Genomic DNA, 13,403 nt, shown 5'->3' on the forward strand with positions numbered 1-13,403 from the left:
AAGAAGCTTCACTGTAAAGAAGAACAATATCGGTTCAGCGGTTAGCGAGATCCTTCAGGACAGACAAAAAACGCTTACTACTTTATATATTACTGTAAAGGAGAACAATATCGGTTCAGCGGTTAGCGAGATCCTTCAGGACAGACAAAAAACGCTTACTACTTTATATAATAGGATAACAAAATATTGAGCTTACTTTACTCTTAATGATTTTTTATTAAACTTCAAACTATAGAACGATAAGGAAATGAAGACAAAAAATCTATCAAATAATTTATTACTATAGACTTAACAGTTTTTCTATATATAATAATAATAATAATAATTAATAACATTTTTATCCACAATAATAAAACATGATCAGTAATATTACAGAGAAACTGTGTTTTTTTTTCTATACAAGAGATTTTTACAAGCAAATATATTCTAATACAAATTTAAAAGGGGGTTAGGCTAGGGCACATTTTTAGTTGGTTATGGGAGGGAAGGGGTATAAAGGGATTTATACCTGAATTAAACAGAATTGCACCAAAATATGGCAGACTTCAATGATACTGATAAGTATAATTTTTAAATCACATTGTAATTAGGTGGATTTAACTAGGATGGGTTATTTGTGGTCAAATGTGATATCAGCTAATTTCAACTTGCTCAATAATTTCTTTATTATTATTTTTAATAATAACAAGAACTTATTTTGTTGTAAAAAAAAACATTTTAATTTAAAACAACGCTAGGTAACAAGGAAGGTATGGTACAATAATGTTTAATCCAGGTAAAAAAATCAGCAACCAAGAATAAAAAAAACAGGCAGCCTGGTACCTGCAAAATAATATTACTTGTATATATAATATTTACAAACAGCAGAATAGGTAGAAATTTGATAATTGTTGGGCCATAAAAAGGTTATACAGGCTTTTTAGATAAATAGCCAATGGATTAACTTGGTTGCTAAAATTAGACTCCAGGTTTTAATTTACTGTCAGGGGATTAATTTGAAATAAAATTATTAGTTGGAGTCTAAGTATAAGTGAAACATAAAAAGTAAAACTAAAACATAAAAGAAATAATTTTGTAAAAGATGTATTAACACAGTCAAAGTTAAAATGCTCAGTGGAATGCTAAAGACGAGTAATGAGTTTGAAATAAAAAAAATAACAACAAATGATTTTTTATATATGCTATGCTTACATATACATATCTGGTCACTAAGTGGTCATTTTCGCGGGTTTACTATGATGACGTCATTGTTGGTAGTTTACACTATGTAAAATCGAAGACGACATACTTTAACATTTTCCCGCCATTTTTAAAGTAGTGGATAATTTTTTAGAAAGAAATAAAGGGAAAATGATGAAGTACGATTTTGCTAACAATTAGAAATATGTTGCATGTAATTTTTAACAAAAATATTGGAATTTTTTTGGTGCTTTTTACAAAACAAAATTCTTACACCATAAGTCAAACTTAATAAAATATTGATTGGCTTTTAAAATTTACACATTTCGAAAATTTGAACTAAAAATGTAATGAAAAAATATTTAAAAATATACATATGAGATATATTTTGAAGGTATAGCTCACACATTCCCTGAAAACTATTAAGACATTTTGTAAAAAAAAAGAATTAATCTTGACCTTTTAAGTGAAAATTCATGATACAATGCATTTAATCATATTGATGGCTCTATCTAGAAAGGAAATTTGTTTACATTTGTAAAAATTTTTAGTTACAAAATGTCTTATTTTAAATCAAGGATGTAGTGAGCTACATTTCTCTCTCTGTATATAAAGTTGGTCAAACAAAGTTTGTGAAACTTGAGCTAGAAAATTGTATCTATCTGTCTCTCTACGAGCAAAACTACAAATTCAAAATTTATACCATCAAAACACAACTATAGGAACAGAAAATTATTAAATAGGCAAAAAGTTTTAACTTTTAACATTAATTTAATCAATTTTAATATTAACAAAATGTAAAAATAAAAACTTTTTGCAGTAAAGTTAAAATTATTAATTAATAAGCTAGTACATATAAGCTAACAGTGTAAAGTAGCAAAGCAAAAAGAAATAGTTTTGATTACAGAACAAAATATATATATTATATCTATTAAAATGTATATTGCAGCTATAAAAGGTGCTCTAGTAGAAAATTTCTTTATTTTTACATGTCTAATATCTATCCTACATTATTTGTATTGCCTAAAATAAAAATTATTTAGGCTAGAATTTAAAAAGCCATAGAATTTCTAAGGACGACGAAAGTTTTGTTTAATTATTATAGTGATATTCTTTATTCTCTAAAATGTAACTATTAGTAAAATAAACCATTTATCATAAAATTTTGATCTAAAAGTTTAAAATACTCTAAAAAAACACGTATTATACATGTTTAATATCTAGATATAAGTTGATACGAATTTAAGTTAACAATAGGTTTTTAGAATTTACATAGATTTAACTTTACAAAGCTAGTATAATAATTATTTTAGGTTCATTAAGGATTATTTTATATTTTTTTAATGCACTCGTATTATTATCAGAAAAATCATTTTCATAAAATTCTAATATAAAAATTAAACTATGAATATTTTATCAGCTTTTCCAGTATGGCATCGAAACCGATTAATATCCGCTGGACTAGAACCGATTCTCAGCCTTACTGAAAATCATGTATAGCATCGTATTACATACAATTTTCCATAAATATTAAAATGAAAAACTTAAATTAATACCAATTTCATAAGCGGCTTACAAAACTAGTTTTAATTATAATTTTTTTCATTTTAATATCAGCGGAAAGCTGTCTATAACACGATGCGATAAATAACTATTAACATCATCCCATTTTAATTTTAAGCTAATTTTTAAACTCTAATAATTTTGAAACTCTTTTAGAAAAGCTCTAATAAAACATGCTTTAAAAATAGCCTAGACAAAATAATCATCTTTTTACTTTTTTATGCAATGTTTTTTTCCTTTTTTTCTCACTGGTTTTTTAGATGTTATCAAAATACTTAATAGGTATCTGAATTTAAATACTCCACATAAAATGAAACATTTTAAAAGCAAAGACATTGAACAAAATATTGCATAGTTTAAGTTAAAGAAAATTATGAATCTAAGATATTGATATAAAATAGAAAAAAAATCCATCAAAATGTTTCATTTTAATTTCATGTATAGTTATAATAAATTAGATGAAAAAGTAGCCAATTCAAGTTTTTAAAAAAGGAAATACATGCAGATGAGGACAAAAAAAAACAGTGAAATTTTTCAATTCATGATCTTTTTTTAATATTTCTTTCAACAATTCACATTTAGAAAAGACAGATAGAAAGAAAAGTTTAAAATAACACATTTACTTTTTAAGGAGGGATATTTCATGTAAAGAAAAAACTATTCTGCCTTTAACTTTTCTGTTAGTCAAAAATAACCAACATTTAGACAAAATGTTTTGATTTTCTACTAATATAAAATATTGCACTGTAATTTCTATTACAAATTAAAGTACAATATTTATCAAGAATTATTATCTTTGACATGTTGAAAAGTTTAAGGCAAATACTATACTTCAGATGAACTATCCCTTCCTGTTAATTTTTACATTACTAGGAAATATTTGCAGTCAGAACAAATTCATAACAAAATTTCTTTCATAATTGAGACTCTTTATACAAAGTCAATCTATTGTTTCAAATATTGTACCATTAAATCCTTTTAATCAACTTTTTCTGTCTTAGTACTTATTTTATTAATATATAAACATTTTATATTAAAAGGGAAGAAAATGTTTATTTTTTAATTCACGCAGCTAAAAGTGAGATTCAAAAATTTTCGTTTGATGGCACCCAAATATTTTTTGAAGAGTTGTCACAAATAATCTGCTTGACCTCCTTGTAGATGGAATCAATGTTATCTCCGTCCACGATGGCAGTAAAGTATTCAAAGAACTCGTTCTCTAGCCGACACGCGCGCTCCCAACTCTTGCGCGCCTGCTCCTCGCTCATCTTGCGGTTCACCGACAGGATAAAGTCTGTGTCGCGCGGCCTCACAAAAACCGCGATCGGATAGATGCGCGCCGCCTGCAACCGCTTGATCGCGTTGCCCGAAACGTCTAGGATACAGTGCTTGCCCTTCTCCGCCACGGCCTTGACGCTGGCGATGCTGGTGCCGTACAGGTTGTCGTTGTACTGGCCAGCCTCAATGAACTTGTGGTTCTGGATGTCGGCCTCCATGGCCTCGCGGCTCGACACAAAGTGATAATCGCGTCCATCTACCTCGTAGTCTCGCCTGAAATAGTAGATTATTATATAATCGATGGAAAAAATGTACCTTGACCTGACAAGTACGTACTCTAAGATTTGTCTTTTATCAAAAAAAATAATTTCCTTCTTGGCATTTGTGCTATCAAAATATGACGTATCAAAAATTGATAAAAAATATTTTGTTCTTTGAGTGTAAAGAACAATTTTATAAAAGATGTAAAAAAGTAGTTTTTCTTTTATATAAAAAATCATTTATTCAAATCAAATCAAATCAAATTTATTATTAACCGCAGATCCACAACATTCCACTGATCTTGGACAATTTTCCGCCATCAGGGCATAAATAAATAAATATCATATATATTATATATTTATAATTACAATTGTTTAAAAAACATGATGGTTTATTTTTATTACCCATCCATATATCATTATAATTGTTAAAAACATTGTTAAATAATCAATTTTGCGAATAATGCCCTGTCAAGATAACCAGGTACAGAAACTTAGCCCTAAGGCTGGTGCACGCCCTTGATGGTGCTAGGGCGCTATCGCTGGCCAATTATCTCAACTTTCACATCTAAGACTTAACAAATTTTAACATAATAAATTCAGCTCAGTATTTTCAACATCTACATATTGTGAAAAAAAAAAACTGGAGAAGTGCTAAGAAATGCAGGGAGGGAGGGAGAAGACATTGGACTGTAAAATATACTGGTCCCCAAGAGTCTCAATTTTTGAAATATCAAATTTTGGGACTCTTGATTGGGTTGTGTAAAAACTTATCTAACCTTATTAAAATATAAATAAGGGTTAATTTTATCAAAATTGGATGTTTACATAAAGTTATCAATAAAACTGACTTATCCCTTGAGATCCCTGTCCTAAATGTATATATTTTAGTGAGTATAATATTACATGTCAAGCATATGACAGGCCGGGGACATTACTCACAGATAAAATTGCATTTTTAGACCATTTTTGTCAAAGATAAATGGAGGAAAAATTCTTGTTGAATTATCCTAATTTTAGGTAGCGTAGCTAATCTATGTGTGCGTCCGCACGTCTGACCGTGTGAAAAAGATGGTTTAGAAATTTTGTTGGGGTTAACCATATAAGTGTAATGTCTAAAAATGCCGTAATGGTTATTTATCGCATCTTAATAAAACTGGTATTAACATTATCATTTTTATTTTATTATTCGTACAAATACGATCCGATAAATGACTTTTCTGTATGGCTTCGAACAGGTTTTAATCCAGCGGGAATTCATCGGTTTCGAAGCCATACTAAAAATACTTAACATAGATTAAAATTAAATGTTAGTTAATTGTTACTTTTTGCATCTATACTTAAGAATAGTTTGTTATTGTTGCGCTACATATGGATAAAAATATGCTAATTTTTGTGGTAATATTTTGTGTCAGGGATCTAGAAGGATAAGACAATGGCTGATAAATTTATGTTCAACCCTATAAGATGATACACAAAACTACCCTTTCTTTAGATTACAATTAGTGGTTGGAACGTTTAGACACTCTACTTATTGAATCAACCAATCAAAATTCAATAAAAGTCATGTCCCCTAAGTTGTTCAGCCGACGAATAAGAATAAAACTTTGGGAACTAGTGTGATAAACAGCCCAATGTCCCCTCCCTACCTGATTTTGTGTAATGCAACATAAACTACATGCACAAGCAAAGCTAGTTACAAACTGTAGAGATAGGTAAACTACAGATAATCATAATACTTGAAGTAAGTCTGTTTGGATGCAGTGAAAGATCTCGGTAAATGAATGCTGTATTATTTGAGGTAAATTAAATGGATCTTACACCTGATTTTGCTGTTTTCTAATAAAGTGAAACTTGCTGCGGGCTAAAATAACGATTACCCCATCCCCTCGTACTGGATGATCGAACTGACCAATAAAAGAGTCCCATGTTAGCTAGCTAAATTGACGACAATTTTCCTGTCATAATATTCACGATGGATTGGACTTCACATTTTGTATGCTACCATCAAGTGGATGGGGGTGGGATAAGGTAGGCGCAGACTTAAAAGTCCATGTTAAATTTATTCCTTTATCCCTGCGGGTGATAATGCACGCAAATACTTGTACCTAGATTCCTAACCTCACTCTAGCCACTCTAATTTAAATTGCAACACATTTTTCTTTTAATTACCCAGGTATGGCAAAAATCTACATTTCCTAAACTTTTTCATTTGAACATATGACTATTTCGTTTTCCTGCATTTTCGTGGGTAATTTTTTTCTGAGAGGTTACAAAATTGGCGTTTTTTACATAAAAAGTACGAACTTACAAAATGTATCATCTTAATATTAGAAGTTAATAATATTTTGATAAAAATTAACAGTATTATAGAAATAGCACCATTTTTAATCGTGTGAGATAGAAACTGCATATGGTCTGCGGACTGTTAAGACACTGCACTGTAATAAGGAGTAAGGAAATCTTAAGGGATAAGACAATGTACGAAAAATTTACATACATTCCCAATAATATTAACCAAAAAAACTATTTCCCTAGTTTAAAATTATTAGTTGAATAGTTAAGACAATGACAGATTGAACAAACGACTTAAAGTGTCCAAGGTTATGAATGAAAACGAATGAGAGAACGTGACATTGAAATAAGAATTAAAAAGTTTTATAGTCCAACATGTTATGCCTAACATCCTGATGAAATAAAATTTAGTTTTTCACCTGCTGTTCCTTCTAAATTAACTTCCTATTTTTAGAATAAAAATGATAAAATTATAAGGGTATAATTTAAAAGAGAAAAAATACTTAAAATTTTTATTTTTTGTTTAATTGCACGATTTTATTTATTTTTGTTTAAAGGTACCTACAGAATATTTTTTTTTACAAACTTGACTATCATGGATCAAAAGAAATAAGACAATGACTGATAAATTGATGCCCATCTACAATGATGATACGCAAAATTACCCCTTCTGTAGTTTACATTTAGTGGTTGAGACGCGTGGACACTCAACTCAATAAACCAACCTATCACATCTTAATAAAAGTCCCTAAAGTTGCTAAGCCAACAAATATGAAATGTGGTCCTACCCCAAACGTAAGAGTCCCAAACGTCAGAGTGGACAAACGCAAGAGTCCCAAACGCAAGAGTCCCAAACGTCAGAGTGGGACAAACGTCAGAGTGGGACAAACGTCAGAGTGGACATTGCTTAAGTAAAACATCAGAGTCTATGCTATTTTAATTATATGACAAAAAATAGACAGTTAGGCCCCCTAGCCTGCCTAGCCGCGGGCGCTCGGCCCCCTAGCCTATAACCTAACCTAACCTAATCATAAAGAAAATGACTCTGGCTGCAGCACTCAGCACCCTGGCCTACCTAGCCGCAGCGCTCGGCCCCCTAGCCTGCCTAGCCGCGGGCGCTCGGCCCCCTAGCCTATAACCTAACCTAACCTAATCATAAAGAAAATGACTCTGGCTGCAGCACTCAGCACCCTGGCCTACCTAGCCGCAGCGCTTTAATGATTATAAAATCGAGACTCATACGTTTTACTTATAAAATGTCCACTCTGACGTTTGTCCCAAAAATCCTGCGTTTGTCCACTCTGACGTTTGTCCCACTCTGACGTTTGTCCCACTCTGACGTTTGGGACTCTTGCGTTTGTCCACTCTGATGTTTTTCCACTCTGACGTTTGGGACTCTTATGTTTGTCGTGGAACCTGAAATGTTATTTTAAAACTTCGGGAACTATTGTGATAAACAGTCTAATGTCCCCTCCCTCCCGGTATTTTTACAGATTTAGATATTATCTTTTCTTATCTTTTTACAATGTTTAGATAATGTGATAATAAAATTAGATAATTCTCGGCCAATTTTCCTTTCTTTTTCTTAGCGTACTGTGGACAAAAATTTGTATCCTAATAAACAAGAACGAAACTTTCCATTTATACAAACAACAAGTAAAGAAGTGCACACATACACATAAGTACGGTAGATACGTGAGGCCACAAATTAGAACTTACTCTGTAATAGCTTTTAATTAAACCCCGAACCACTTCATTATGCAATCTACATTTTCCTGGATATTTTGTCTACGGTAGACCATAAGTGTACAGCTTTACAGTACATTGTTTCTATTTGTTAAAGCAACACGTATGATAAAAGAAAAAGATTCTGTTTAAAGTAAAATGCTTATATTTCAATCAAAATCTATATTTTTGTATTTTTTACCGATCCACTTCATTATGCAAATCAAAAGAAAATCAATGAGAAAACGTTTGTTTTGCCCTTTTCTCCACTTTTAAAAAATAATTCTGATAAAATAACAATTTTTTAAGGGATTTATGCATTAATTATAATGAAAAACAGTTTAAGGTAGATTTTATTGATTTTTCTAAATAAGAAATAATTGAAAAAAAGAAATTCTATCCCTATCACTTTAGAGGACAGCTGCCGACCCCCAGTCTTATGGATGAAGCTAAATACATGTAAAAAATATAAATTTGCCTAAAAAGTATACAAAAATGTTTTTTGATGTGTTAAAAAAATCCATTTTAAAATCTTAATTTTGAGGATGATGGCCTTTAAGATGCTCTTATTGGTGGTGATGGTGAGCTAAATGTTATCAAAGTGCATGCCCTTGAAGAAAACTTATATATTGAACTATGGTCCAATTTTTGTAGTCATAGCAGCCTCCAGCCAAGCAATATTAAAAAAGAAAAAAATTGCAATTTTAATTACTAAAATTCATAAAGTAAATAATGTAGTTTTTAGATAATGGTTATATTTCATGTCGAGAGGCTCCACTGGAGGCTGCTATGACTACAAAAAATGGTACATAGGTTAATAGACAAGTTGTTGTAATGGTCATGTACTTAGATAACAGTTAGCTCACCTTCACCACCAGTAAGAGCATCTTAAAGGCCATCATCCTCAAAATCAAGATTTTAAAATGGATTTTTTTAACACATCAAAAAACATTTTTGTATACTTTTCAGGGTAATTTTTATCTTTAACATGTATTTAGCTTCATCCATAAGACTGGGGGTCAGCAGCTGTCCTCTAAAGTGATAAGGATAGAATTTCTTTTTTAAAATTATTTCTTATTTAGAAAAATCATTAAAATCTACCTTAAACTGTTTTTCATTATAATTAATGCATAAATCCCTTAAAATATTGCTATTTTATCAGAATCATTTTTTAAAATTGGAGAAAAGTGCAAAACAAACGTTTTCTCATTGATTTTCTTTTGATTTGCATAATGACGTGGATCGGTAAAAAATAAAAAAATATAGATTTTGATTGAAATATAAGCATTTTACTTTAAACAGAATCTTTTTCTTTTATCATACGTGTTGCTTTAACAAATAGAAACAATGTACTGTAAAGCTGTACACTTATGGACTACCGTAGACAAAATATCCAGGAAAATGTAGATTGCATAATGAAGTGGTTCGGGGTTTAGGTGGCTTATTTTATTTTTGTTCTCAAAACTAAAATTTAAATTGGTGGGTCAAATCCCCCCCCCCCCCCCCCCCCCACCATAGCACTTTCAGGTGTTACTATGTGCATGGTGTTGATTCAATGAACTAATAATTTTGGCATTTTAGATTCATATCAACGGTCAAATTTAATAACTATACAAAGCTAGTTGTTTAGTAGCTTCGCAAAACAGTAGAAATAGAGACCAACTTACAAATATAAGTTTACTACAAATTTAGGAACTTATCATGGAAAGGGACTTGTATTGTAAAAATATATTAAAAATAGGTTTATAAGATGTAATTTCTTTCTTTAAAAAATTTTATAATAAAATTAAGTACTGGATAAGTTTGCTCGACGCCCTAGTTTTGCTTGTTGAGTATTTCTAAAATTATACTACCAAATGCAGATTTGATACATGCATTGTAAAATTATGAAATTTATTATCAGGGGGCTTGGTGTCGCTTTGGGTTCTAGACCACGCACCTTGAAATATACTCTGCGTCTTATAACTACCTTGTAAAGCGTCCATTCGCCCGATAGACAACTAACCCTTTGATTGCACGACTTTTGCATGGCATTCCTAACTGTGCATGGTAATTAATATGGGTGAGGCATTTCTCCTATTATTACTATTGCGCCTCACATAGAAGAAGTAGGCAAATTTTTAACGTCTCTAGTATTACGCGGGTATATTATCAGAGATGCCTGTCCTAGGTCCGTGACACACACGGAGGTGTTATGTCTCATTGAGCTAAATGTGTAATTAACCTAAATATGCTGGAATTTTAAACAAATATCTAATATATATATTTTCTTTTCTACATTATAAACTTACACAGGGAATAACAGATAGGTATGTTAGTAAAAGTGAAGTTTTACAAAAACTAATTGATTGGTTTAGAAGTTTTCCAGTGACAATATTGAACTATAAAATCACCTATACTAGCCTAAGAGTCTCCATAGCCTTATATTAATACTTAATAGGAAACCATAACTCCTAGGAAACTGAGAAATTTTAAAGGATTCGACTCATAATTTATAATTCATCATTTTTGGATAATAATCATAAATAAGTTTCGATATTTATTTTTATTTGTGTTTAACTTATACTCATCTATTTTTCACTGTGAATTATACAAAAAAAAATAACTTCCCGTCTGCTATTAATACTCATTTAAGCTTTCTACCTTACATTTGCAAATTTTAAGATTTTAAAACATTGCCATAAAAATTATAAAAAGATGAAATTTTATCATATTTTATAATTTTTACTATTATTCTTTGTAAAGTTAATTAATCAATTCTAAATATTAGCTTTAATAATATCCTTCACAAAATAAATTAGTTAAGTTTTAATAGTAGTTCAAGTGGGATTTTATAAACTTAAATAATTCTACTTAATTCAAATTAAAGTTTTTTTTTATATCAATTTTGCTGAATATGTAGTTTCTGTATTTTATATATATATGGTATATATGTATTTTCAGAAATCTACGGGGATTTATAAATCAATATACATCCCCAATGATGATTCACAATATTACCACTTCAGCAGATTACGATTAGTTCTTGAAACGTTTAGATACTCAACTGAATGAACCAACCAATCAAAATTTAATGAAAGTCCCCAAGGTTGTTTAAGCCAACGAATAAGAAAACGTTATCATAGGACTTTGGGGACTATTGAAATAAATAGCTCAATGTCCCCCCCCTCCGTGATATTATATACATATGGTATATATTTTTCAACTTTGTAGTTATGAATATTTAAGTTCGTGTAAGTTTTATATGCTTTTCAACTTGGGTCTTTCAGTATTTCCCACCAGAAAGACATAAGTAAGCAGGGCTCGGCAGCCGTGCGTCAGCAGCGATTAAGTCTCAAATTTAATTCCGTTTGGATGCTTTGAAATTGTTGTTTAAAAGAGGGATTGTCATATTTGGGTCAGGTTTAGGTTTTATATTTCTGTGTTATATATCTATTGTTTTCATGTATAGGAATAAATAATATTTTTATGCTATGACACATATTTTAAAATTAGTTGAAACCATAACATAACATTATTTCATGACTATAAATGAAGCTGTTCCCCAAAGTTTTATAAACATATTCCCTCGTTTGTTGTCTTATAAATCCAAGTACTTTTACTAAATTTGGATTTAGAAGTGTCAAAACAATTCCACCAATAGTTTTTATCTGTAGAGGGGGTAATTTTGTTTATTATAACTGAGGAAGTATATTTTACTTTATATAATCTAGTTTTCTCCATAAGTAAAACACCATAAATTTTCCTTTAAGACATAACATTAAAAATTAAAGTTCTATGTAAAAGCTCCAAATTTGGCAGCTTTAAGTTGTATAATTATGAATTTCAACTAATTCTGTACGAGAAGCCAACAAAATCTCACAGACTTTTACACAAAATTATAATAGATTTTCTTCTTGACAAATATGTATTTTATCTATTTTAAAGTAAAAGAAAAGTAATAAAAATTAACATTTTAAAAGGTATTGATGTTCCAAATTAAAACTTGTTTGAATTTCAAAACATTTGAATAGTAACAATTTCAGGTGGCAAATATACTATATACAGTTTCTGTCTGTTGTATGATATAATTATCCTATTAATCTGATTAATGTTTCTTAGGAAAATAAAGTACAATATCATAAGCGAAGCATCTCTATAATCAAATTAAGAAATTATATTATGTCCTTTTACTGTATCCTGAATTTAAGCAATTTTGCAACAAATTTATGTACAATTTTGGTTAAATTTAGAATTTAATGTCAATCCTTAATTCAGATTTTACAGCTTCGTTTTTATGGATGTTCTCAACCTTGTTTTTATACAAAACTAGATACCTAAGGTATTATTAGGTAAAAGTTTTGATTGTGCAAGCTAATTTTTACCTTGTTACCTAATACTTCAAAGTCAACGTTTTGCGTGAAAAAATTGTCACTTTTTTTTATTTTCCCGGTCCTTTCTTGTCAGGGATCTAAAGAGATGAGATAATGACCGATAAATTGATATATATCTCCAATGATAATACACATAATTTCTGTAGATTATAATTAGTGTTTTAAACATTTGGACACACAACTAAATGAATCAACCGATCATAATTCAATAAAAATCTCCCAAAATTGTTAAGCCAACGAATAAGAAAATGTTATCATAAAACTTTGGGGACTAGTTTAATAAACAATGCAATGTCCCCTCATCCATGCTTTTAAATAGCATTGCAATTCTATAATACACCATGTCCGGCAATAATAAAGTAAATAACCTTATTTTCTATTTTATTTTCTTTGTTTTGCATGTTTTTTTTTGTTAGATAAATATTTGTTTAAAAGCTGTGCTACCTTGTAAGCATGCAAGACTTCGTTCTTGTTGAATTAAAATGAGAAAAAATTAAATTTACTTTGATGTGAACTGTACAGCAAAAATGTTCCTGCTTTGAACAAAGAAAACAAGGATAATCATCTCAGAAAGTAGCGCATCAAAAAAAATGAGGCTAACAATATTTCTAACAATAGTTAAGATATTTTTGGTATAGTCCCTCTGTGACAACGCCTCTTAAGGGGCGATTCGTCGTATTTTCACAGTAGCTTTTTATTTTAGGTTTGGTTAGTTTGGTTAGGTGATTGC

At 30.1% G+C, this 13,403-nt stretch overlaps 1 protein-coding gene across 3 annotated transcripts in view; it reads right to left on the reverse strand.

The window, feature by feature from the left end:
• Positions 1–260: 260 nt before the first annotated feature.
• The window catches only part of dlg1 (MAGUK family member discs large 1), a 79,431-nt gene continuing 66,288 nt past the window's right edge, over positions 261–13,403 (reverse strand). For all 3 annotated transcript variants that reach the window (XM_080164731.1, XM_080164730.1, XM_080164733.1), the window contains one exon: positions 261–4,293. In XM_080164731.1, coding sequence (XP_080020857.1) covers positions 3,828–4,293 — 466 coding nt within the window. In that variant the 3' untranslated portion in view covers positions 261–3,827. The remainder of the gene's footprint in view (positions 4,294–13,403) is intronic.

Source organism: Acartia tonsa, chromosome 6, assembly GCF_053477335.1.
Source record: "Acartia tonsa isolate MP-2025a chromosome 6, ASM5347733v1, whole genome shotgun sequence".
Classification (NCBI taxonomy): Eukaryota; Metazoa; Arthropoda; class Copepoda; order Calanoida; family Acartiidae; genus Acartia; species Acartia tonsa.